This window comes from Harmonia axyridis, chromosome 1 (assembly GCF_914767665.1).
Source record: "Harmonia axyridis chromosome 1, icHarAxyr1.1, whole genome shotgun sequence".
Taxonomy (NCBI): Eukaryota; Metazoa; Arthropoda; class Insecta; order Coleoptera; family Coccinellidae; genus Harmonia; species Harmonia axyridis.
Genome location: NC_059501.1, coordinates 889,870 through 914,488, shown reverse-complemented (window position 1 = coordinate 914,488; position 24,619 = coordinate 889,870). Strand labels below are relative to the sequence as shown.

Sequence of the window (24,619 nt, the reverse complement as noted above, 5' to 3'; positions counted from 1 at the left end):
TTAACTTTAAGGTTTTGAGTGATGCAAAATTTCGTGAAAATTCTATGAAATCGAATTTGACTCAAAGTCGGTGCTTTTTTCATTTTTTGACGTAGTTTTCCCTTGAAAATATATCGAAATTTTCAGGGAAAACAACATTTTTATCCAAGAATTATTTGGACAGAATTTCCTTGGAAACTAATGAAATGTTAAAACAATGAACGATTTTTTCAATAAAATCTCGAATTTGGAGCTAATAGTAGGTAACGTATATGGAAAATTTCAGGGAAAACGACATTTTCATCCACGATTGATTTGGATGAATAATTTTTGTTTTAATCGACAATTCCGGTAGTTTTCGACAAAGTGGATTATTATTTTAGACGAGGAGTTTCTCAAGGTGTCTAACAACTTAATAAAGTTTCTTAAAAGCTTTTTTCATTTTTAGTATTTCCTTGAAAACAGGTTAACTGTTAAAAAAGTAAACGATTTTTTCAAAAATTCTCTCGAATTTGAAGCTAATTCTTCTGGTAACTCACGAAATGTATCGAAAATTTCAGGGAACACCACATTTTCATTGATTTGGACATAGAATTTTCTTGGTAACTAATGAAATGTTGAAATACTGAACGAATTATATCGAAAATTTCAGGGAAAAGGACATTTTCATCCACGATCGATTTGGATGAATAATTTTTGTTTTATTGGGCAATTTCGGTTATTATTTTAAACAACGAGTTTATTGAAGTGTCTACCAACTTAATAAAGCGTCCAAAACCTCAAAAATTACGCAAAATTTTCCAAAAAAATCCCCGAAAATAGTCGATACATCCTCCTCGACGAAAAAAATTGTTGAATCACGCCAACAACATTCCTCGACGTCCTTGACGTCGAAAAACCCGAAAAAATCGATGTTATTCCTTATTCCACCACCGCAACACGGCACCCTGGGGGGGAGTGACGGCAACAACGCCCCCCAAACTGTACCCCCACCCAACCGTACCCAATATTAACCTATCGGTGCATCTCAACACTACGTTTACCTGTCACGTCTTCATCATCCTGAAGATGAGCACTCAGGACGTCCGAAACCCGGCGTAACTGGTCGTCCAGTCTTGGAAAACCCACGCGGACCGTTCCTAGGGCCGGAAAAGCACTGAGGAAAGCGCCGGGAAAGTCTGGCGGGGCGACGCTGCGGGACAGGCGCACACGCGCGGAGACGCGAGCAAGTTTGCGTTACCGCGGCGCTATTTTTGTAGCGACTGGCGCTCGGAGCGTTCGGGCTATTTTTTGTCCGGTGCGTTTTGACAGTCGCCGTGTCAAATTTTATTTTTGGACGGTAGGTCCTTGGAGGACGGTTTGGAGGTGGTCAAGAGGGGTTTTTCACCTGGATTCACGCGATTTTGATGATTACCTATATCTACAGGGTGTCCGGGAAAATGTAGGAAATCTCTCGGATTCAAATCAAAAGTAAAAAATAATATGACAAGTTCCAAACTTTTTTTTTCTACGGCCCTCCCTACGGCCTCCTAAATGACGTCACTGGAAATCCATTTTACTGGAATAAATTTCTAACTTCTTAATAAAGGATGTTTTTTTTTAAAGCTATAGAACTTTAAATTGCAATAAAACAACGATGGATTATTCGATTGACATGAATTTTATTTATCCGCAAGATAATCTTGTGGCATTACATTTTAAATATGATTTCTGGCATATGACCGCCACGGCTGGCTCGGATGTAGTCCAATCTGGACGTCCAATTTTCGATGACTTTTTCCAACATTTGTGGCCGTATATCGGCAATAACACGGCGAATGTTGTCTTCCAAATGGTCAAGGGTTTGTGGCTTATCCGCATAGACCAATGACTTTACAGAGCCCCACAGAAAGTGGTCTAGCGTTGTTAAATCTCAAGATCTTGGAGGCCAATTCACAGGTCCAAAACGTGAAATTAGGCGGTCACCAAACATGTCTTTCAATAAATCGATTGTGGCACGAGCTGTGTGACATGTTGCGCCGTCTTGTTGGAACAACAGCTTTTGGACATCATGATTGTTCAATTCAGGAATGAAAAAGTTAGTAATCATGGCTCTATACCGATCACCATTGACTGTAACGTTCTAGCCATCATCGTTTTTGAAGAAGTACGGACCAATGATTCCGCCAGCCCATAAAGCGCACCAAACAGTCAGTTTTTCTGGATGTAACGGTGTTTCGACATACACTTGAGGATTAGCTTCACTCCAAATGCGGCAGTTTTGTTTGTTGACGTAGCCATTCAACCAGAAGTGCGCTTCATCGTTAAACAAAATAAAATGGATGTAGTGCGCGATACGTATTCCGCACAGAACCATTATTTTCGAAATAAAATTGCACTATCTGCAAGCGTTGTTCAGACGTGAGTCTATTCATGATGAATTGCCAAATCAAACTGAGAATAAATCACTTAACACCTGTTAAATCGGTCGCCATCTTGAACAGTAATGCCAACTTAAAGTTATATACCTCGAACAAAACAAACACCCGTTACTTGATATAATTTGAAGAAAATTTTGATATGATGAACAGTAGTAAGGACCTCTTCAAATACTGCCTTTAAATAAAAATTTACATTCTATCTGACGGTTATTTTTATTCAATTTCTAATGTCAAACGAAATTAGGCCATAAACGAACTTAACCGAGATTGATTTTGATCTTGAATTCTTTAAGAGTCGAACTAAATATATTGAGACCTTTCTCGACTCAAAATTCGAAAAGTACAGACTATCGTTCAAGATAAAAAACCTACAACACCAGAATATTTTGAAATTTTCTTACCTTGTGAGTTCCTTCCTTACCCCCTCTTTTCCAAAAATGTTCTAGTCCTGTTGTGTATCTGTTCATTTCGAAAACGTGTTTTTATTTTTCTTTCTTTTATTCTCTCAAAAAAAAACCTAATTGCAAATGATCAGTCAGCATTCAAGACTTCTGTTCCATCATCATACAAATATCTATCAGTCATTAGATCTGAAAATGATAAATAATTGTAAAAATCTTTTCGTTAATCTATCATTGAACTTCAGGAATACCTTTTCACCAAAAGAAGTGATAGATCAAGACTTGGCACTGATTTTGGGGTCATGGTGAGTGCCTATGCAGTTCAAAGACGTCTTTTTACCTTTTTCATACTCTCTCAACAAAAATCCCAATGGAAAATTATCAGTGAGAATTACATACTTTTGCTCCAACATTTTGAAAATATCCATGAGCCATTACATCTGAAAATAATTAATAATTGTGGATATCTTTTCGATACTCAATCATTGAATACTAGGAATACCTATTCATAAAAAAATACCAGCAATAGAATTGGTATCAATCTCTTATTATTATTTAGGCTTTTGTTGGCCTAAAATTCGAACATTATAGACATGGACAAAAAGACACTATCTTTTTAGATAGCAAACCTTACACTAGAATATGTTGAAATTTTCTTACCTTGTCATTTCCAAAATAGCAAATAATGAGTGAGAATTCCAGACTTCTACTTGAATATAATACAATCCATCAGCTATAAATTCTAAAAATAATAAATTACCATAAAAATCTTTTAGATACTCAATCATTCAATATCAGGTTTAACTATTTATGGAGAAAAATGAACTATTCGTCGAAAATGAAAGAAAGTCTTCAAAATATGCCAAGAAGTAGGTCAAAAGAATTCTGTGCTTTCAGGATGCGCACAGATATGAAATTTACCAACCTTCGAAGATTTTTTTTCATATCTAGTTTGGTTTTTATACCTAATGGATTAATGAACACGATGGAAAATGTTCAAATTCCAGAATGTATAGATACAGTTGAATGATTATCAAAAGAAGAAAGAACATAATTCACCAAAATTCCCAATCGCATTCTACATATCCAATCAGTTTTCAATAATTCAGTTCTTGAAGTTAATTATTAACTGAACACTAAGTACCCGACAAATTATTACACAAGTGGTAGCAGAAATATCAACAATACTTACATTTTTGTTCAAAATCCTCTTCCATTTAGCACAATAAAATTCATCTCTCGTGACAAAATGTCCGCGAAATCTACTAAAAACAAAAGCACAGATTTCTCGATCACAAAATTTTCATCAAATCGCGTAAACAAACACCTGATTGCGCAACACGGTATGATGAAAAATACTTTCAACTGCGTCCTGATTTTCTTCAACTATCTCATTTCGGACGATTAATTTTTCGTGACTTATCAACATATGTTCGGAAAATGCAAACTTGTCAGTTCGATATTCTCGCAGACTAAATTTTGTTTGAAATATTTATCTCATAGATGGAATCAAGTGCGTTCGATTTCGATATAGTTATTTATAATACAAGTGCAGAAGGCATTGATATTCTTCCACGAGTTCAAAATTCAAAAACGAGCCACGAAGTGGAGAGTTTTGGAATGAACGAGTGGTAGAATGTGCCTTCTGTACGAGTATTATACATTATTTTCTCTAATTCATTGCATTTTCATTGAAATTAATGAAATATTTCCATAAATATAATTTAGTGCTTTTTGCATTGAAAAATGTTGGTTGGCAGAACTGATTTCTTTAAGGCAAATTGATGAATTGACAGATAAAGCCGTGGCGGAAAGTTTGGAGTGCCAACATAGAATAATAAAATATAACCATGAAAACTGTGCGTTTCTGATATATTCTCGCACGATTTTGTTCTACAAGATGTGGAAGAATGAACGGAATAACCACAGAATTAGAGAAAAACATTTCTATGTACACCAGAGGTATAGAAATGATTTCATTCCACTGACAACCGATAAATATGTATAATATTTGCTCTTTTGTTCTTGGAACATCCTGAAAAACTTTGACTTCGTTTGTATGTCGGTCTGTGTGTCAGCGAATCCTTACAGCATCGAGAACTTCTACAATCCTTTTCTGATTTTATTGAAATTTGGTATGGATACAAATTTAGAGCTATAGATTGTCGTAAATAAAATACAGCTTTTCCAGATATTGGAACTACGTTGATCAAAGGCTGACGTTGATAAAATTTTGTACGGATTTGAGAGCCGGGACAAATTTATTCCAAAAAAACATGTTTTTAACTTTTTGAGCTCTATTAGATCGCTACTTTCATTATCATTTTTTTAATTTTGAGCCGTAAATGGTCTCGTACGATAAGGTTCGATTAACTGATGATGTATTCTGGTCATCTCTCAGGCTCGGCCGGTCGTAAACACGATAACTCTCGAACGGAGATAGATAGAAATGTTGTATCGAATTCAAACACACTTTATAATAATAATAATAATAATAAGAGAGTTTATTCATGATACTATCTACAATAAAAATATTCGCTTTTGAAAATGTCCAAAATCTTTCTAATTCCAAACAAAAATCGGTCAGCGAGAATTTGAACTGATAGGTTTGCATTTTCGAAAACATCTGTTGATAATTCACGAAAAATGAATCATCCGAAATGAGATAGTTGAAGAAAATCAGGTTTGAATTTGCCATATGTATATCTTTATCAGGATGCAGTTGGAAGTATTTTTCATTATACCGTGTCGGGCAGTCGTCTCTCAGAAGTTTGTTTACGCGAATTGATGAAAATTTTGTGATCGAGAAACCTGTGCTTTTGTCTTTAGTAGATTTCGCGGACATTTTGTCACGAGAGATGAATATTATTGTGCTAAATTAAAGAGGATTTTCGAAGAAATATGTAAGAATTGTTGATTTCTTCCTATCATTCGTGTAGTAAATTGTCCTTATTATATTTTTGGGTACTTTTTCTACTTATTCTCGACTTTTCGAAATTAATTGAAATCTGCTTGAAGGAGTAGAATACGATTGAGAATTTTAGTGATTTATTTTCATCCCAACTTAGATAAGCATTCATGTTAGTTTTTATAGTTTCTGAGATTTGAAATTTTTTCATCGTGTACCTGCATTACTTTAATATAAAAATTAAACTATACTTGAAAAATCTTGGAAGGTTGGTAAATTTCATATCTGTGCAAATCCTAAAAGCACAGAATTCACTGTAACCTACTTCTTGGCAAATATTGAAATTTTTCTTTCATTTTCGCTGAATAGTTAGTTTTCCTTCATAAATTGTTAAACCTGATATTGAATGATTTAGTACCTAAAAGATTTTTATGATAATTTATTATTTTCAGAATTTATAGCTGATTGTATTACATTGGAGCAGAAGTTTGGAATTCTCACTGATCATTTGCTATTGGGATTTTCATTTTCAGAGAGTATAAGAAAAATAAGAAGACGTCTTAGAAATGAACAGATACACAACACTGCCCCAAATTTTTTGAAAAAGAGGGAGGTAAGGAAGGAACTGACAAGGTGAGAAAATTTTAACATATTCTGGTGTTGTAGATTTCTTATCCTAAACGATAGTCTGTAATTTCTGTAATTTTCGAATTTCGAGCATGGAAAGGTCCCAATGAGTTTGGTTCGACTTCAAGAATTCAAGATCAAAATCAATCTCGGTTGATTTCTTGTATGGCCAAATTTCGTTTGACGGTTGAAATTGAAAAAAAAAATAGATAAAATTATTTTTTTATATTTTTTTTAGTTTGCTGAACAAAATTTTCTCAGAATGTGATAAGTGACAATTTTGTGTTGAAATTCTCACTAATGTTTCATTGAATTCGAATTTCCAATATATTTAAATGGCTCGCGAGTTTCCAAATTTAGAAGTATTTTCATTTGTTCAATAAGAAACTCTTCACTTTCCTTTTTATCTAGAATTGATCGAATCTCTCAGAAAGTTTTAATCGAACTAAAATTGAGCAGTCGTTCCCCGAACAAATCCTGTAATCATTTCACCACAATGTCTATAATTGTCGAATTTTCAGCCTGTAGTGGTCGCAAAACAGTAAGGTTGGACTAAGTTATGACGAATTCGTGGTCTTATTTATAAATTTCCGGCCGCAAACACGATAACTCTTCGAAGGAAAGAACTAAAAACTTGAAATATTCACTTCAAGTTTCTAGGTTCCTCCGTTCGAGAGTTATCGTGTTCACGCCCAGCCGAGCCTGAGGGATGAACAGAATACAGACAGCTTCAGTTAATCGAACCTTATCGTTCGGGACCGTTCCCGGCTCAAAATTCGAAAATCGTAATGGAAGTAGCGCTCGAGTAGAGCTCTGGAAGTTCAAAACATGTTTTTGGAATAAATTTGTTCTGGTTTCCAATATCCGTATAAAATTTCATCAATATCAGCCTCTGCTCAACGCGGTATTTTCAATAGGAAAATCTAGAACTCTGAATTAATATCCATACCAAATTTCAATAAAATCAAACAAAAATTGTAGAAGTTCTCGATGTTGTAAGGATTCGCCGACACACAGACCGACATACAGACACGCAGTCAAAGTCTTTTGTGTAGATAGAAATGTTGTATCAAATTCAAACACACTTGATACTATCTACAATAAAAATATTCGCTTTTGAAAATGTCCAAAATCTTTCCAATTCCATACAAAATTCGGTCAGCGAGAATTCGAACTGATAAGTTTGCATTTTCCGATCATCTGTTGATAATTCACGAAAGATGAATCATTCGAAATGAGATAGTTGAAGAAAATCAGGTTTGAATTTGCCAGATGTTTATCTTTATCAGGATGCAGTTGGAAGTATTTTTCATTATACCGTGTCGGGCAGTCGTCTCTCAGAAGTTTGTTTACGCGAATTAATGAAAATTTTGTGATCGAGAAACCTGTGCTTTTGTCTTTAGTAGATTTCGCGGACATTTTGTCACGAGAGATGAATATTATAGTGTTAAATTGAAGAGGATTTTTGAAGGAAAATGTAAGAATTGTTGATTTCTTTCTTATCATTCGTGTAGTAAATTGTCCTTATTATATTTTTTAGGTACTTTTTCCATTTATTCTTCACTTTTTGAAATGAATTGAAATCTACTTGAATGTGTAGATAACGATTGAGAATTTTGGTGATTTATTTTCTTCCCAACTTTGATAAGCATTCATGTTAATATTTATACTTTCTGAAATTTGGAATTTTTTCATCTTGTACCTGCAATACTTCAATATAAAAATTAAACTAGAATTGAAAAAATCTTCGAAGGTTGGTAAATGTCACTGTAACCTACTTCTTGGCAAATATTGGAGTTTTTCTTTCATTTTCGCCGAATAGTTAGTTTTCCTTCATAAATTATCAAACCTGATATTGAATGATTTTATGATAATTTATTATTTTCAGAATTTATAGCTGATTGTATTACATTGGAGCAGAAGTCTGGAATTCTCACTGATCATTTGCTATTGGGATTTTCTTTTTGAGAGAGTATAAGAAAAATAAAAAGACGTCTTCGAAATGAAGAGATACACAAAAGGACCCCAAAATTTTTGGAAAAAAGGGAGGTAAGGAAGGAACTGACAAGGTAAGAAAATTTTAACCTATTTTGGTGGTGTACATTTATTATTTTAAACGATAGTCTATAATTTTCGAATTTCGATCCTATAGCAAACAATAGGGTTGGACTCAGTTATGACGAATTCATGTTCTTATTTATAAATTTCCGCCCGTAAACACGATAACTCTTCGAGGGAAAGAACTAAAAACTTGAAATATTCACGTTGATTTGGATCTTGATTGCCGCGATCAAGTTCTTTGTTTGGCACTATCCGAGAATTTCAATTCAATGCATAATTTTATGTTTGTCGCTTTACAGACCACAAAATTGAAGTTTTTAAAACAAATTCGAAATTCTTACGTATCCAAAATTTTCCAATTGTAATAAACATTCAAATAATGACATCAATTTTTCGAAAAATACTTCAGAAAGGAATAGAAAAGAATTATAGTCATAATTATAGAATTATGGTTGAAACTTTTCGATCATATTCATTAATATATGCCATTGATGTCCGGAAATGATGTACTTCTATTTCATTTTTCACCATTTAGGCGAATTTTCTTACTTCTGTACTGAATTCTGCTAAACTATACAATTTGACTGTTGGCAAGTTATCAATTATCTAGTATTAGATTAGTAGTAGATTTTTGGGGAAGAAATAAGACAAATAGTACCCTGGAACAGTCACGAAAGGGATTCTCTAATTCATAAGTCCTTCATTTGAAGGATTCGGATGAATTGGTCTTGGTCGCTCAAAGAGGCAATAATTTTTTTATTGTTAATCAATGTTTTTCACATAGTGAATATCTTCACTTATCCAATTTTATTCTCTCTCGTTTAATGCGATATTCTGCCATACAATCATTCGATAATGGATAAATTCATCAGAATTTATTGTAGGCAGAATGACACATTGACATTTTATAACCATGGGATATCCTGTCGAACAATAATTCACGAGTTTGAAATATATCAGTTCATTCATTGTAGACGGAATGTCCACTGACATAAAATAATATATGTGTAGTTTGAAAGAAATCACGATTGTATTTTGATTTATTCAATGAGAATATCTATATTTAGTCCTCAACTATGTGACTTATGTACTGAAGATTTGATGATTGTTATAATATTAATAAATTCCCAAAAAAAACAAAAAAAGAAAAACATAAAAAAACAACAAAAAGAAAAGAATGGGAACAATGCTTCAATATTTATGTTCTCTTATGTCATGGGATATTTTGCCAAACAATGGTTCACGAATTGAAAATATGTATATCCAATTTTTCATTTCAGGCAGAATATCCACTGTCATATAATATATTAGATAAAAATTATAAGTTTTCAAGTCAAATGAAAGATTATTGTATGTGAATTTTTTTATTCATTCCTCCGGTGTATCAAATTAACAAAATATGTACAAGTATGTTGGCAAAAGAAAACATGACTGTATTTCAATTTGTTTCACAATGAAAATAACTGTATCTAGTCAATAACTATGCTTGTAACTGTGCCATAACAATGACACGGAACTATTATGCTTGTTATAATATTTATGAATTCTCCAGAAAAAACACATAAAAGAATCAGTACAAACTCAAAAAAATCAAAAAAGATGAAAAAACAGAAAAATAAATAAAAAAATTATAAAAATAAGATGAAAAAATCTATAACAGGGGAAATATCATTCATCGTTTATGTTCTCATATGTCATGAGATATTTTGCCAAACAATTTTCCAAAAATTCAGAAAATAACAGATTTCCATTGTAGGCAAAATGTCTAATGTCATAACATGCATTTTATCATAATCAAAAAGCATCCAAGACCAATGAAAAGACAATAATTGAGTGCGTTCTGTAATAATCAAAATGCAATCAAGTCTACTTCGATTATTATAAAATGAATCTCCTTAGACGGCTCCTTCAGCGGTTTTGATTTTTAAATTGTACCTATGCTGCCAAAAGAAAACATGTATTTCAATTTGTTTCACAATGAAAATATCTGTATCAAGTCAATAACTATGCTTGTAACTGTGTCATAAAAATGACACAGAACCATAAAGATTGTTATAATATTCATGAATTTCCCAGAAAAAAAAACATAAAAGAATCAGTACAAACTCAAAAAAGATAAAAAGACTAAAAAAATCAGAAAAATAAATAAAAAAGTTGAAAAAAAAAAAAAGATGAAAAAACTATAACAAGGGAAATATCACTAATGACACAGAACTATTATGCTTGTTATAATATTTATGAATTCCCCAGAAGAAAAAAACATAAAAGAGTTAGTACAAACTCAAAAAAATCAAAAAAGATGAAAAAACAGAAAAATAAATAAAAAAAATTATAAAAATAAGATGAAAAAATCTATAACAGGGGAAATATCATTCATCGTTTATGTTCTCATATGCCATGAGATATTTTGCCAAACAATTTTCCAAAAATTCAGAAAATAACAGATTTCCATTGTAGGCAAAATGTCTTATGTCATAACATGAATTTTATCATAATTGAAAAGCCTCCAAGACCAATGAATAAGACACAAATTGAGTGCATTCTGTAATAATCAAAATGCAATCAAGTCTACTTCGATTATTATAAATTGAATCTCCTTAGACGGCTCCTTCAGCGGTTTTGATTGTTAAATTGTAGTTGTTTTTCTATCGGGAAATCACAATTTTACGTAGATAATTTGCCAAACAGTACAAATAGGTAATTGAGCAGAGTATGATAATTCGAAAAAACAATTAAAAAAATATTCTACTTCCGCCTTTGCTATAGCTTAAATAGAAAATAGATACCTAGAAGTAATCACTATGCTTCATTACCTTCGGTAGAGTAAGGAGCTGTTGAAGATTCTTATAAATTGTTTCTCAACTTCCTGACTGAAAATTATATATATTATTATATATTTCCTATGTTGCAGAGCCTTGTTCCTGTTTGTTTTAGGCCTCACCTCCTGTATATATCCTCCCATTAGTTTCGGTCACTCTAGAATCACCAAAAGAGCAGTTTCACAGTTTTAAAACTTATGAATGGAAATTGAAAATCAATACCAGAATATTTTTCAACCCAAATCTTCGAATCTATTAGCTTTGCATCCTTCGAAGTTCAACTGTTGGAGTTCCATGTTGAGATGAAATAAAAATGACGGAGACATTCAAGAAGAACGTTCTTCTTTGGTTACTCCAAATAATTGAGTGGATGTTGTATAGCAGTGTCATCCAGAAAGTATTGTAAGTATTGTATTTTTTAAATGACATCATTTCCTAAAGTAAAGTGCTCTTGTTTAGATCTGGATTCCTTTAGGAAGCATTTACGATCATAATGAAAACATCATATAACATTGTGGATAAAATGAATATCAGGCTGAGAAATTTGAACCCAGAATGACCGCTAAGTTACTCAACTTTCTTAATGAAAACTCTTATAGTTTAACAAGCACACTAAAGCTCTAACTACATGTCCGTGCTTCTCCGTAAAAATATTCTCTATACATAATAATTTTGATTTCTGTAACACATCTACCATTTTCCATGATTTTTCTCTTGTGCTAAATCAACTCGATAATAAATAACCGAGCCTGTCCATGAATCAGTACTATGCACTATGTCTATATATCTTCCAATCGCAATGGATTTCAAAAAAAAGATTAACGTGAAATTGTTAGAAAACAACGAACAAGTCTAACTTTTTCCTAGTACCCTCTAGTCAATGCAACAAAAAGATCATTTTTCTATGTAGCAGACTCGCACAAATTGAAAAAGTGTTACTTAAAATAAGATTTAAACTAGTTGTTATATTTTCTCTAACTTGGATCATTTTCAGGTGTCTCTTCAAATATCACAAGTTTTTTGTGTCAAAATGAATAATGATTGAAAAATTTACTCTATTCATCCAATCTTGAAGACAATCACACAAACATCAGTTGAAATTTTAGCAAAAAAGAATGAGGAGACAACATACCAAAGGTAGGTATTGTTCGGAACTTAATAATATTTGTATGATAAAATGTCATATTTCATGGTATAATTCCTGTAGATGCTGTTGTTTATCAAGATTTCGTTGTTCTTCTGAAAATTTACTTGAATTATTATCTTTAAATGAATGAAGTATATCAATTGAAATAAACAATATGACCTAACCCAGTCAATAAATAACTACAGAATAGAAATTAAATATCGCAAATCAGATCTATCAGATTTAAATTATCCAAAATATAAAATTTGAAAAAGCTAGTGTGTTGTGAAACAATTGAAAAGTCATTTAATCTCGATTCAAATGAATTTCTATCAAGTTCAAATTCAAATAAAATAAATAACTACAAGTTCAAAACGCTCTCTCTAAGTTAAATACACATGAACCATTTCTGTATCTGATTTTTAATTGTGATATTTTTTTCAATATTCACTTCTCAACAATTTTTCCTGTTCGAAATGAGATTCTTATGGTGAAGCTATCGACTAGAAGGAATTTTGGAAAACTGCAGACACCAAAGAACTGATAAAAACGCAGAAGACAAGTCCTCATTCGAATGACCATTGATATCTTAGTTACTACAATTTGTTAACATTTATTTGTTAATTTATTGCGTGCTCGTTCAGTATGTCATTTCTTTTGACAAAGAGTTTTGTTATTTTCAAATTTTGAGTCCTGAATAGTCTTGAAGGTTTCACTGATAAAAATTCTTGGTCAAATTCATTTCTATCCGTCGGAGAGAAAAAAACGAAGATTTTTTGAAATTTTGTTTTTTCAATAACTCTAAAATTTAACAATTCGATTAAATGGAAACTTAGCAGTTAGTTGTAAAATAAGTCTTGGTTCAAAATTTCTCGATTTTTTGGTTTTCTAATTGTATTACAACAAGATTCCAAAATATTGTTTTATGATTTCAAAAAGTTTTGATATCTCAGAAATTATTCACCATATTTTGCTGGAATTTTGTGTCAATATGGGGCATAAAAAAAAAAGTTATTTCTGAACTTTCAGCTTCAGAGCTTTTTGATTAGAAGATTTTTTGATCATTCAGCTCAATTGTCCTAGTTACTAAAAAATGGTCGTCAGTTCAAAATTATAACTTTAAAATTGAAGCATATGGAAGTCAGTTTTACCATTCAATTATTGAAAAATATCACATTCGAAAATATATTAACTATACTTCTTCAGAAAACAATGGATTATTATATTTTCAATCTCGAAAGATCAAATTTATTGAAATATTACTAAACGAGCGCGCAAAAATCTATGATATTCTCAGCCCTTCGCTGACATATCTATTTCATTTTGAAATTGTTAACTGTTGTTGTCGATTAAATTATTTATTTTGTTGTTTTTCTGCACAGGAGAGAGAAAAATATAATTTTAAGGTAAGTGAGATATTCTCTTAAAATAAAATAATGAACGGAATTCTCGGTTGTTGAATCATTTAGGCCCTAAATTTGCATTACCAATCAAGCCGCCAGTGTTGTCGAAAATTTAAAATATCGGTAGCAACGATTTCTCAAAATTACAGGGTTCAGGGAGAAAATACTTAAATTGATCCATTTTTTGTGTTCTCATTTTGTATATCGTGGTAAAACCCGTAATAGAAATAAATTTCAAAAATGGTGAATATTAAATGGTAAAATTAATCATTTTCTTCGAAATTCGTCCGAAATATCGATAAATTACAAATTTGAATTCAAATCGCATTTTCTAAAGTTCAGCAACTTATAAATTTGTTACAAGAAATGATTAATTCTTTTATCAATCTTTTGACTAGGATTTCATTTTTGAAAGAATATCATTCACATTAGGAGTAATTTTATATTATATATTATTTGGATAACGCATTTCAGTATCTTTTTCAAAATTGGTAGATCTTCCGAATAATCAGTTTCGGCAACACATTTGGTCGCGTAATAAGAAAGTGTAAATACTATATTATTTTGAAATTTCCTCGTGCGGTTCTATACAGATTGTAACATTGTTGTGGTCTTTGAAATTTTCTTTACCGCTTTCCACCAATATCAGTAATTCTTCCATATAATAAAATTCCAAAATTGATAATTGTATGTTATCATTTCTCATTCAAATTTTGAGAATTCCTCTTCCAAACCCAGGATAAATAAAAATGCCCACTACAATGTAACTATAAGTAATAGAGATTATATTATATATCTATATAGGTACTATAAATAATATAAAACATATATTAAGGTAAGTGCAAGGATTTTTTTATCGAATACAGCAGGGATCCCTGCTGCATTTTCGGTGCAAATTTGACGTAATTATGGTTGCTAATTATTTCATAAATGGAAAACGATAAGACTGCCATCTAGCGTGCACTTCTTGAAATACTGACATACTTTTCCATTATTGTCGAATAGATAGATGTCACCATCGGTCACCAATATTCATGCCAATTGCAAATATTTTCGAAATTTGAGCCGATGTATTCACTCTAAAATTATCCATTAATTTACGATTTCTTGTCCAAGATTTTATTCAACCTTATTTCTCTCAAATGTATTTTCGGTATTGCTATGTTCAAATCTGGAATTGAGGTTATTTCTGTCAAAATGTTGAAGTTTTTTATAAATACTGTTTCCCCAATTTGGTTCCGAAAGATTTCCTCAATTCGAAAGATGATAATATGTTCGACTGGGCTAGTAATCATGAGGAATTATATAAAGTATGCACTCTATTCAACATGACAGAAATTGCGAATCCAAGAAGATTCTCCTATAAATCATTGAAAGGATATATCCAAGAAGGTCCCCAATGTGGCCTAGTTGCCTTAGCTATAGCTTGTGAAAATCCGAATAAGGAATTCGTTGAAAGCATTTACGAGTATGCTAAAGAACAAAAATATACATATAATGGAGAGATATTCAGCAGCAGTTATATGGAAAAATTGACTATCTTTTTCTTGAAGAACAAATATGATACTCACGTCTACTATGGAGAGTTAAATAGTATCAAAACGAAAGAACACCTTCTTACTGGAGGTCTTATTCTAGTACCGTATCCTTTTCAAAAAGTTATCGTTACACTTTTTCTGTGAGAGAAATTTTTCCTTCATTGAATCTTAGTTATGATACAGATAAAAATAATAGTCCGGGCTTGTATAATGGACACAAAGCCCATTGGGCTGTTATCTGCGGAGCTATTGAAACCAATAATGACTTTTATGTGATAGCACGCCATGGAAAAGCAAAAAATATAGCCATATGGGCACTTGAGGATCTTTCCATCAGTAATATGCAGTTGAATGAATTTGCTCCAGATAGAAAAAATTCCAATCTTGAGTACAGGATACCAGAAGGAGGTTTGAATGGAAGTTGTGGGTTGAGGAACACTTCAGTTTTCTTAAATAAAATATGATCAATAAAGCAATCAGTCAATATCATCAAATATTCTGAAGAAATAAATGTATTTGAATTTTTGTGCGAGAGGTAGAGAAGCAAAAAATAAATGATATATAATAAAGATGGTGTATATTTGCATATTATGTTTTTCTTTGAGATATTCTTTTTCAGATCAGATAATTAACAAGTTTTTTTTTAATTGGTACGTATATTGTTACGTTTTTTGAATTACGCGGTTTTTAAAAACAGAATATTAATAAAGAATATCACAAAAAGAACTATCATAGTCACCAACTGTAAAACATCAAATGAAAGGGACTGTAAATATTATTATTATTAATTAATTCAACAAGTATTATCTTCGTTAATTTGAAGCTAATTACCAAATAATTAGGAAGTTTTATAACATTTTCATAAAATAAACTCGCAAGAGATTTTCGTTTTTTTATAATTTGTTTTCTTTTTTGAGTAGGAATGTTGGCAACAAGATTCTGTGGTTTGATATTTAGTGTTCTGTGGTTAATAACTTGTTTGACGTCTTCTCTGTTCTACTCTGTTATCTGTGGACGTCTTTGACGTTTCATTATTTATTGGGCATCAGGGCTTCTTGATGCCCATTAGCAGTTTACTACACAGTTAATTTTATTGATTATTTAGTGAACAATTAGTAAATATCAATTTAGTTCAGATTATCACGTACAGTGTCGTCTTAATGTACTAGTGTTCTTCAGAAGCCCTCTTTTATATACCCACTACAAATTATAATGGACGAACAAACAAGAATGTTGACACATGGAGGACTCATTGGATCTCATCCCTATGGCTTGAATAATCACAACGATGGATCTAACGAGAATGATGGTGTTAAACAACATGATATTCTCGACATTTTGCAGCAGATTATGAGTATCACTGACCAAAACTTAGACGAAGCCCAAGCAAGAAAGCATACATTGAACAGTCATCGAATGAAACCTGCTCTTTTTTCAGTCCTCTGCGAAATAAAGGAAAAAACCGTATTGTCTTTAAGAAATGTACAGGATGATGATCCTCCAGATCCGCAGTTGATGAGATTGGATAACATGTTGATAGCAGAAGGTGTCTCAGGTCCTGAAAAGAACTCGAGCCAAGCAATAACAGGCGCTCAAAGTATTCAGTCTGACAGTGCAATAGAACATTCAGATTACAGAGCTAAATTGGCTCAAATTCGACAAATATATCAGCAAGAGTTAGAAAAATATAACCAGGCATGCACTGAATTTACAAATCATGTTATGAATCTTTTAAGGGAACAATCCCGCACTAGACCAGTAACACCCAAGGAGATAGAAAGAATGGTTCAAATAATCCATAAGAAATTCAGTTCTATCCAGGTCCAATTAAAACAATCTACATGTGAAGCTGTAATGATTCTAAGATCTAGATTCTTAGATGCTAGGAGAAAACGAAGAAATTTCAGTAAGCAAGCATCTGAAATACTGAACGAATACTTCTACTCCCACCTTTCAAATCCATATCCCAGTGAAGAAGCTAAAGAAGAGTTGGCACGAAGGTGTAACATCACCATAAGTCAGGTTTCTAATTGGTTTGGCAATAAAAGAATTAGATACAAGAAAAACATAAGTAAGGCACAAGAAGAAGCTAACTTATATGCAGCTAAGAAAGCAGCAGGAGTTTCACCATTTGGTGATGGTACCCCTACTTCTATGATGTCTCCGGGTGCTGATGGTGTTGGTTATTCCATGGGAAGCTCATACGATCAAAGCCCAGCATATGATTCCCGATATGATCCCATGAATTCACCTTAGAAATCTCCAGTATTGATTTAAGGCTTTGTGGAGTCTTTTGTACTAGTAATATTAGTACTTTAAGGTAGCTTTTTGTTAGTTTAAACATATGAATTCAAAGAATGAGAATTGATGTCAGGAAATTATTTTGTATTCAACTTATCTGATGTTTAAATTGGAATTTTTAACAAGTTTATAGGCTATTTGATAAATTTTTCAAATCCTCTCGAATTATTTAGTGTTTTTTGTACACATAAATATTTCTCAAAAAAGGTTGATTCAACCCAACATGGCTGCAGTGATATGACTTGGATATATAAACAATCTAGTGTTATAAGAAAGTGTATTTTTTCATTATTGTTTCAACTGTTTTCCTATGAGAAAATTATTTCAATATGAAGTTTGGGGTTAGAATTTAATGTTGGTGTAGGTTTCGATAATTATTCAGTCTACTACTAAAATGAATCTGTTCAAATTCTCAAAATAGGTATCATATTTTAATATTAAAATTCATGGCAAAACACTTGAAACAAAGTAATAAAAGTGCAAGTGGCACATGTGTTTACTTCAAATTGACGCCATCATAAGTTTTTAGACTTTTTTCTTGCATATCTTGTAACTTCGTCAAATTAATGTATGTCGTTATGAAAAAAAGATTTTACTAAAAAGGACAAATTTTAGACTGTCAAATAGCCTATCGCTTGATACTTTATTTATTATTTTTACACAGCATTTTTATAAGATTTTTCTTATTTATAAGCTGACTTTATTATTTTTGCAAATTGGACAGTATTAATGTGGAAGACTCTTGTGTTTAATTCAAGACTTTTGTGGTAATTAAGATTAGTTAAGTGGTTTTGTTTTCATTGCAGGATCTTGTAGGAAATGTTTTGAATTTGTTGCAATCAAAACTTCCAAAAATTATTTAGGGCCATAACCGGCTCAAAAATTATGCTGCTTGTTTTTCTTTAGCTTTGTAATATAATCAACTGTCTATCAAGACTTGTTTCAGTGATCAATTTGTGCAATAGCAGACAGAAAAAGTACTACAAGACAAACTACTGAAAACAATTGAAATAATTTATTTATTTTTTAAAATAATTTAAGGAAAGTAATTAGGTGTAAGAAATTCTTCGATATTGTTGGTATGGATAAATGAATTTCTTTGATCACTATGTATACGAATGTAATAAAACTGTAAACGGTTCAAAACACAGTCAGTTTTTTCTTGTCCTTCCTGTTGTCCTGTTCGTTTTTGATATTTTGGGCTTGATTTTGCAAATCCGACAACTGGCTCAAAGTAGAATTCAGCCTCTGTTTTAGATTTTTATGCATCAAAGAATTGGTGTCTGTGTGTCTTGACAAAGATTCTTTAATCAAATTTATATCTTTTTCTGTCTTTTTTATGTTTTCTTCTGTTTTAAAACTTTCCACATTCAAATTTCTACATGATGAACCTTTAATTTCACGTCTGTGTTCTGTTTTGTTGTACACAGTGGAAGAGCTGCTGCACTCATTGGTAAGGGTTTCGTTCAAGAATTTGAATACATCTTCTCTCTTCTGCTCCTTTTTAAGTGCCTTTTTTAGCGCCCTTTTTCGTTTTTTTTCGTTTCGTTTTTCTTGTCTTCGCTTCTTTTTTTCCAATTTTTTTTCTATACTGAAAAAGTTCTTGTCACCTCCGTGTTTTTCCCTTAGACCCATACAGTAATCTGAAAAATTTCACCCGTTTGTATTTACAGAAAATATAAAATGTATAGAGTACCTAATGATTTTCTAGGGGGTAACACAACTGCAGTTACTGGTTCAATCCTTCCATTTGACCTTTTTCCAAGGCCTGTACCAACAACATATCCCATTTTTTGCATGAGCTTTGAACCTATTCCCTAAAAATATTGCTTTGTAGTATAAAAAACCCTAAATGATTCTTCAAATGATTGGGTATTCTAATCGTGACATTTAATAACCTCTTACTGCTTTATTTTTGCTAATTTCATACAGTTTCATTAATCGGCAGGGCTTTAACTTGGAAAAAATCATGAATAGAAAAAAAATGGTAATTGAAGAATATGGCTCTTAGTTGTAGAAAACTATAAAGGAAAAACTAACTCTCTATATCTTTTTACCTGAGCAAAATTTTTATTTGTTTGAGAGAAATATATGGCTTAATTTTTAACCAACTTCAAGACTATGCTGCATACTCACTTTTGTGAATTTTTCCCAATCGCCAAGTGGGCCATCGGTAGGAGTGTTCACCAAACTCATATTCACAACATCCTGATCTATCTCTACCCCCTCAATGCTGGGTTCCTCATCACTTCCTTCAGAATCGTGGTTATCATCTGTCATAGGTAAAATTTCTTTGAACGGCAATTCCATTTCTATTTTGACCGTTTCAAATTTCACCACGCAAGAATCTTCAAGAATCCTTGTGATTTTAGCCCTACCCCAAAGTTTATTTTTTTGAAGTGCTAATACTGCACTACCTGTTTGTAGTGATGCAAAGTCAGGCTCAGTAAATTCTTGTATGTCAGACAGGGGTACTATCTCACCATGAGAAAATTTACATTTTTCTTCCGAAAATTTACAGTCAGTTTCAAAGTAATAAGGACATGGTAACATTTCTTCATGAGTTGGATTCACAAACAGTACTCTAACCTGAAAATGGATAATTCGATTTAAGTTAAAACATTATGTTTAATACATTACTTGAGTATTATTTTCACCATTTGGAGGAATGACTGAACATATCATAGCATTATGATATCCTTTGCTGCCCCATTTATTGGTATGGGGGGCTTTACACATTTTTCCTTCCATTTCCTTAAAACCAGACAAATCAGCTTCATCTTCTTCACTTTTGGGTGCATTGGAATCGGGTTGTGAAACACTATTAATTTCTGCCTTGAAATGTTCAATTTTAGCTTTAAAATTGGTATGGGGGGCTTTACACATTTTTCCTTCCATTTCCTTAAAACCAGACAAATCAGCTTCATCTTCTTCACTTTTGGGTGCATTGGAATCGGGTTGTGAAACACTATTAATTTCTGCCTTCAAATATTCAATTTTAGCTTTAAAATATAAAAATTGGAAGACCAAAATTCAAATCGAACAAAGGAGTTACCATGAAAAGCGCGTATTCATCGTCAATTTTTTCATCTTGTCCTTTTGATTCTGTGGGATCGAAGTCATTTTCACCAGCCAATGAAAGTAATTCTTCCAAAGAATTTTTGAGGGATAAAAGTTCATCTCTGTCTTCGTCCGAGCAGCTTTGAATTGCTAAATTCACTTGTTCTAACTGAAAATGTATTGATTGTTTATTATTATTATTTACGATTTTACGAAAAGTGTTGTTAATACCTGTTTTACGTATTCATTAAAACTCATGACAGCTTTTTCTAGTTATATTTCAGAAGTGAATTTGGATTTGTGAAGAACGTCGATGAATGTTACTCCTTAGTAGATTGCATAAATAATAATACATGAAAAAACACGATTTTTTTGAGTGAAGAATAACAGATTTGATTACCTCTCTTTGACATATGTCATAAATTGGCATACAAAATATAAATATATATTGATTTTTTTCATAGAATTAATTATTAGTTCGATGATTTTGAATAGTTCTATGCAATCCATAGACCTATAATAACATGGACTGGCCCTCACGTGGCTTCTACTCTTAGAATATAGATAGATAGATGCTGAACACTAACCCGCAATCAGTTTTTTTAACATAGTTCAAAACTGAAATATTCCCAATTTCACAAGAAAATTATGATTTAATTAGGTAGAAACACTTCTCTGCTAAGAATCGATACCTACTTCGCAATCTACGATCTGAAAACCCCTCAAATAACGCAGAAAATATTTTTCTGGCCTAATACAGAACTAGTAACAATCGAATTATGTCAGTTTTTCCTAAAAAAATCAAAAATTTGAATCAGTGAGCAATTTGGCTATACCTAAGCCATCTACCCCCATTTTACTAAACTAATTATTCCCGCGGCCAAATACGTATAGATTCCTGTGATACTTTACCACTCACCAATAACGGGTTCGAGCTACTCTTCCTAGATGACACCAGTGAGTTCTAGAAGAAAATGTAATTTGAAAAATTCCACTAAGAGAGTTTATGATCGGATCTGCTTCAAAATTTAATATAAAGAGGAGAGATCTCTCTGGAACTATAATGAAATGTTTGAATTGAATAGGAAAATTTTTCGAATAGCGAGAGAGAGAAACTAAATTTATTGATCATGTTAATCAAATGGCTATCGACCGCAGTCTTCCAGCCAATTTTTCGAATATTTTTTCGCAAAAATGAATTTTTTATTCAGATCGACTTCAAAATTTGATGTTATGAAGAATTTTGTATGCTGAATTCCTATTCGCAATCAGTTCCTCCTTAGAATACCCAAAAATTGAGTTATTTCGAGTTTTGTAAGAGAATTTAAAGTGGGTTTGGTCTGCCCTTTGGTGGCATAAATCTGAAACTTGTGAATGGGAAAAAAGATGCCCCCAACAGTTGTATGAAAACTGTGCTTTTATGGTGTAGAAAAATTTTTCTGGTAAGAATGGATGCCTAATTCGGATTCTACGACCCCGAAACCCTCCAAAACTATCATAAAATGTTTTAATTCGATCGGTCGATTTTTTCGGAAAAACCAAGACTATAACCTTGGATATTTTTTCGCCAAAAAAAGTTTTTGGTTCAGATCGACTCTAAAATTTGATATTTCGAAGAATTTTTCCTGCTGAATCCGTTTTTGCAATCAGTTCCTCTCTAGGAGTCACCAAAATTGAGTTATTCCGAATTTTGTGGGAAAATTTATAGGGAGTATGGTCTGCCCTCTGGTGGCATAAATATGAGGCTTGTAAAATGAGTATGTATTATTAGTTCGATGATTTTTTTCAGTTCATGACTTTTTTTTGGAATCATTTTAAAGATTCTTTATTCACAGTAATAAACTGTGCAAATGTAAAATATGACATTCAAATGACCAATAAAATATTATTGCAAAGCAAATAATTGATTATTTGAACAAATCAGTGGTGAATATTAAGCGCATGCACCATAAAAGTGAATTTTTTATTCAAAAAGGAGTTTATATGTTCATTCCAACTAAATTCAACAAATCTGTTGCATTTCTACTCTTTTCAGTATAATATTTGGATCATATCGTGTTATCTAGAAATTTCCGATTCAGCTTGGTAATGATAAAAAGACCAAGGAAATAAAAATTTTTATGAATTCTTTTTTCTCCTATTTTAAAACTTGTGGCAAAACTAGTAGTAGATTTTCATGAATTTTCAAATGTGATTAATATATAATTTTTTCAAATCAATTCATTCAGACTTTTAGTAAAACCATTAAGTAGATATAATATTATGAACTCTAGGTGTGTTAAATTAAGAATGGCGTATCCACTGTATAATTAATTTCAATCTAATCAAAGCTAATTCTTCTTCAAAATCAATTTCAAGGGATCTGTTGAATTCTTTTTTAATTAAACCATATCGTGACATCTATAATTCTTGATTTAGCCTTTATTTCTAAGGTGGTAAGGATAAATAAAAAAAAAAGAAACACAGTTTTGAAAATTCTCTTTTCACCTATTTATACACTTAATCATTCAAAACTGAAACAACATAAAACATTTTATTTGGTGTATAACATAAAAGGACATCCATCATTGTTGCAACACTAACACCCTCATAAATGCAAATACTCTCCGGAAAAACGTCAAACAACAAATAAATATTTATCTTCTTCGATTTCATAATTGGAGAGCGGCCAATCTTTCTTCCACAAAATCAACAGTCCCTTCATCTTTGTAGATTTTCCTAATTTCCTCCATAGCCCACTGCGACAACTGATTGTTTTCTTTCTTTTTTTGTGGAGTACTTCTGGGGGCGTAAGCCAAGTTGGAGACCACCTACAATGAAATTTAATTGAATTAAATGTGTATAGAATATCCACTATACCAACCATTTGCAGGCCGAGCAGAGCCCTCAAATTTTTAGGGTTTAATTTGACAGCTTGACAATAGTAGGCTCTAGCTAATTCCAAATTTTCAAAACCACCCTGTGTATATCTTATATCGGCCAATCTTTGGTGCAGAAGATGGTTGTGTGGATTATGCAAAATGAGTTCCTCGATACAGAATGCGGCTTTGTTGTAATCGTTTTCATTCAGATACAACTCACCTAATTCTTGCCAAGCTTCAGCATCTACCATATATCTAGAAGAAAGTTATAGAGACAATCTGCAGAGAAAACTTTTTCCCAATAAAATAACTTACATTTTCAAATAATCAACAAGCTCTTTTATCGCTTCAGGTATCTTGTTTTGTGCTTTGAAAACCGCAACTTTTCGTTTACGGGCGGCACTGTTTGTAGGGTCAGCCTTGATGATATCATTCAGTATTTTTAAAGCCTTATCATAGTTTTCGTTGGCTTCATAGCACATAGCTTCTAGTTTTTTTACCCGTAAACTATCAGGAAATTCCTTATATAATCTTCCAATACATTTCTGTGCTACGGCTACATCGAAGTAGTCTAATGCCGCTAAACATACTTGTTCAAGTATAATATGGGCTACAATGAAATTAAATCAGTTGTTTTTTAGAGAATTAGTGGAAATTATACCCATACTTTCTTTCCCCAATTTATCAATGTTCTTCTCTATAACTTCATTCCATTTGTCTATTACTTCGCTACTTTTTCTCTCGTTGTTTTCACGCCATAATCTGAGAGTCTCAATATCTTCTGCAATTATTCAGCAAGATTAGATGCAATCAATATAATAGAGCAAGCAATAATTATTATTATTTCAACTAAAACATTATATATACTTGATAAGTCGCTCATAGTTCCTTTACTTCGTTCAGTCCGTTCTTTCAGTATTATACTTGAAGAGGATGAAAATAATTAACCCACTTTAATAATAAAAGCCAGAAATAATTGTTATCTCTGGTAAATGCCAATCATTAATTGTCAAAAATGAAATGAATATCATAAAATACTATGCTATAGTACAAAAGAACTACCAATGGTACTCTGTGCGCAAGCAGAAAATAGTTGACTGATTAAATAAAAGTAT

The 24,619-nt window shown here is 32.0% G+C and overlaps 5 protein-coding genes and 1 long non-coding RNA gene across 19 annotated transcripts in view; 3 read left to right on the top strand and 3 right to left on the bottom strand.

The window, feature by feature from the left end:
* LOC123671521 (glutamate-gated chloride channel) overlaps nt 1-4,074 on the bottom strand; it is a 65,971-nt gene extending 61,897 nt beyond the window's left edge. For 8 of the 9 annotated variants that reach the window (XM_045605404.1, XM_045605407.1, XM_045605408.1 and 5 more), the window contains exon 1: nt 1,023-1,229. The gene's annotated coding sequence lies outside the window, so the exon portion shown is untranslated. Of the gene's footprint in view, nt 1-1,022; nt 1,230-2,800; nt 2,990-3,051; nt 3,241-3,460; nt 3,543-3,992 lie in introns of those variants that run through there. The other variant, XM_045605405.1, reaches the window with a different exon arrangement.
* A 1,391-nt stretch (nt 4,075-5,465) lies between these two features.
* On the top strand, nt 5,466-12,348 carry LOC123671519. Of its 5 annotated transcripts, none has more exons than XR_006746122.1 (5): nt 5,466-5,703; nt 6,161-6,341; nt 8,224-8,384; nt 11,308-11,617; nt 12,210-12,348. It is a non-coding gene; the product is annotated as an uncharacterized LOC123671519 (long non-coding RNA). The 5 variants fall into 5 exon arrangements; XR_006746120.1 differs by having other exon boundaries at nt 8,224-8,404; XR_006746123.1 differs by lacking the exon at nt 6,161-6,341 and having other exon boundaries at nt 5,469-5,703; nt 8,224-8,404.
* A 2,273-nt stretch (nt 12,349-14,621) lies between these two features.
* LOC123671518 (UPF0692 protein CG33108) lies at nt 14,622-15,868 on the top strand. Its single transcript, XM_045605403.1, has 2 exons — nt 14,622-15,386; nt 15,455-15,868. Exons 1-2 carry the CDS (start codon nt 15,016-15,018, stop codon nt 15,744-15,746), a joined length of 663 nt encoding a protein of 220 aa, XP_045461359.1. The 5' UTR covers nt 14,622-15,015; the 3' UTR covers nt 15,747-15,868.
* Nucleotides 15,869-16,275: 407 nt separating this feature from the next.
* Nucleotides 16,276-18,733, top strand: LOC123671517 (homeobox protein extradenticle-like). Its single transcript, XM_045605402.1, has one exon. The coding sequence runs from the start codon at nt 16,495-16,497 to the stop codon at nt 17,536-17,538; it is 1,044 nt and encodes a 347-aa protein (XP_045461358.1). The 5' UTR covers nt 16,276-16,494; the 3' UTR covers nt 17,539-18,733.
* On the bottom strand, nt 18,584-21,073 carry LOC123671516 (zinc finger CCCH-type with G patch domain-containing protein). Of its 2 annotated transcripts, none has more exons than XM_045605401.1 (6): nt 20,875-21,073; nt 20,639-20,812; nt 20,224-20,484; nt 19,720-20,172; nt 19,280-19,400; nt 18,584-19,226 (listed from the first exon to the last, which is right to left on the bottom strand). In XM_045605401.1, the coding sequence occupies exons 1-6, from the start codon at nt 20,899-20,901 to the stop codon at nt 18,724-18,726; spliced, it is 1,539 nt and encodes a 512-aa protein (XP_045461357.1). In that variant the 5' UTR covers nt 20,902-21,073; the 3' UTR covers nt 18,584-18,723. The 2 variants fall into 2 exon arrangements, with proteins under 2 accessions (XP_045461357.1, XP_045461356.1); XM_045605400.1 differs by having other exon boundaries at nt 20,224-20,565; nt 20,875-21,072.
* A 2,031-nt stretch (nt 21,074-23,104) lies between these two features.
* LOC123672655 (ER membrane protein complex subunit 2-like) lies at nt 23,105-24,532 on the bottom strand. Its single transcript, XM_045606891.1, has 5 exons — nt 24,372-24,532; nt 24,172-24,285; nt 23,820-24,114; nt 23,507-23,759; nt 23,105-23,453 (listed from the first exon to the last, which is right to left on the bottom strand). Exons 1-5 carry the CDS (start codon nt 24,385-24,387, stop codon nt 23,295-23,297), a joined length of 837 nt encoding a protein of 278 aa, XP_045462847.1. The 5' UTR covers nt 24,388-24,532; the 3' UTR covers nt 23,105-23,294.
* Between the last annotated feature and the right edge of the window lie 87 nt (nt 24,533-24,619).

Coding starts and splice junctions, on each gene's coding strand:
- LOC123671518 (XM_045605403.1), top strand. CDS start 15,016: ATGTTCGACTGGGCTAGTAATCATGAGGAATTATATAAAGTATGCACT. Junction 15,387..15,454: donor GGAGGTCTTATTCTAGTACC/GTATCCTTTTCA, acceptor ATTGAATCTTAG/TTATGATACAGATAAAAATA.
- LOC123672655 (XM_045606891.1), bottom strand. Junction 23,760..23,819: donor CTTGTTGATTATTTGAAAAT/GTAAGTTATTTT, acceptor ACTTTCTTCTAG/ATATATGGTAGATGCTGAAG. Junction 23,454..23,506: donor CTCTGCTCGGCCTGCAAATG/GTTGGTATAGTG, acceptor ATTTCATTGTAG/GTGGTCTCCAACTTGGCTTA.
- LOC123671516 (XM_045605400.1), bottom strand. CDS start 20,901: ATGAGTTTTAATGAATACGTAAAACAG. Junction 20,173..20,223: donor ATGGTGAAAATAATACTCAA/GTAATGTATTAA, acceptor ATCCATTTTCAG/GTTAGAGTACTGTTTGTGAA. Junction 19,401..19,719: donor ATTGGGAAAAATTCACAAAA/GTGAGTATGCAG, acceptor CAATATTTTTAG/GGAATAGGTTCAAAGCTCAT.
- LOC123671517 (XM_045605402.1), top strand. CDS start 16,495: ATGGACGAACAAACAAGAATGTTGACACATGGAGGACTCATTGGATCT.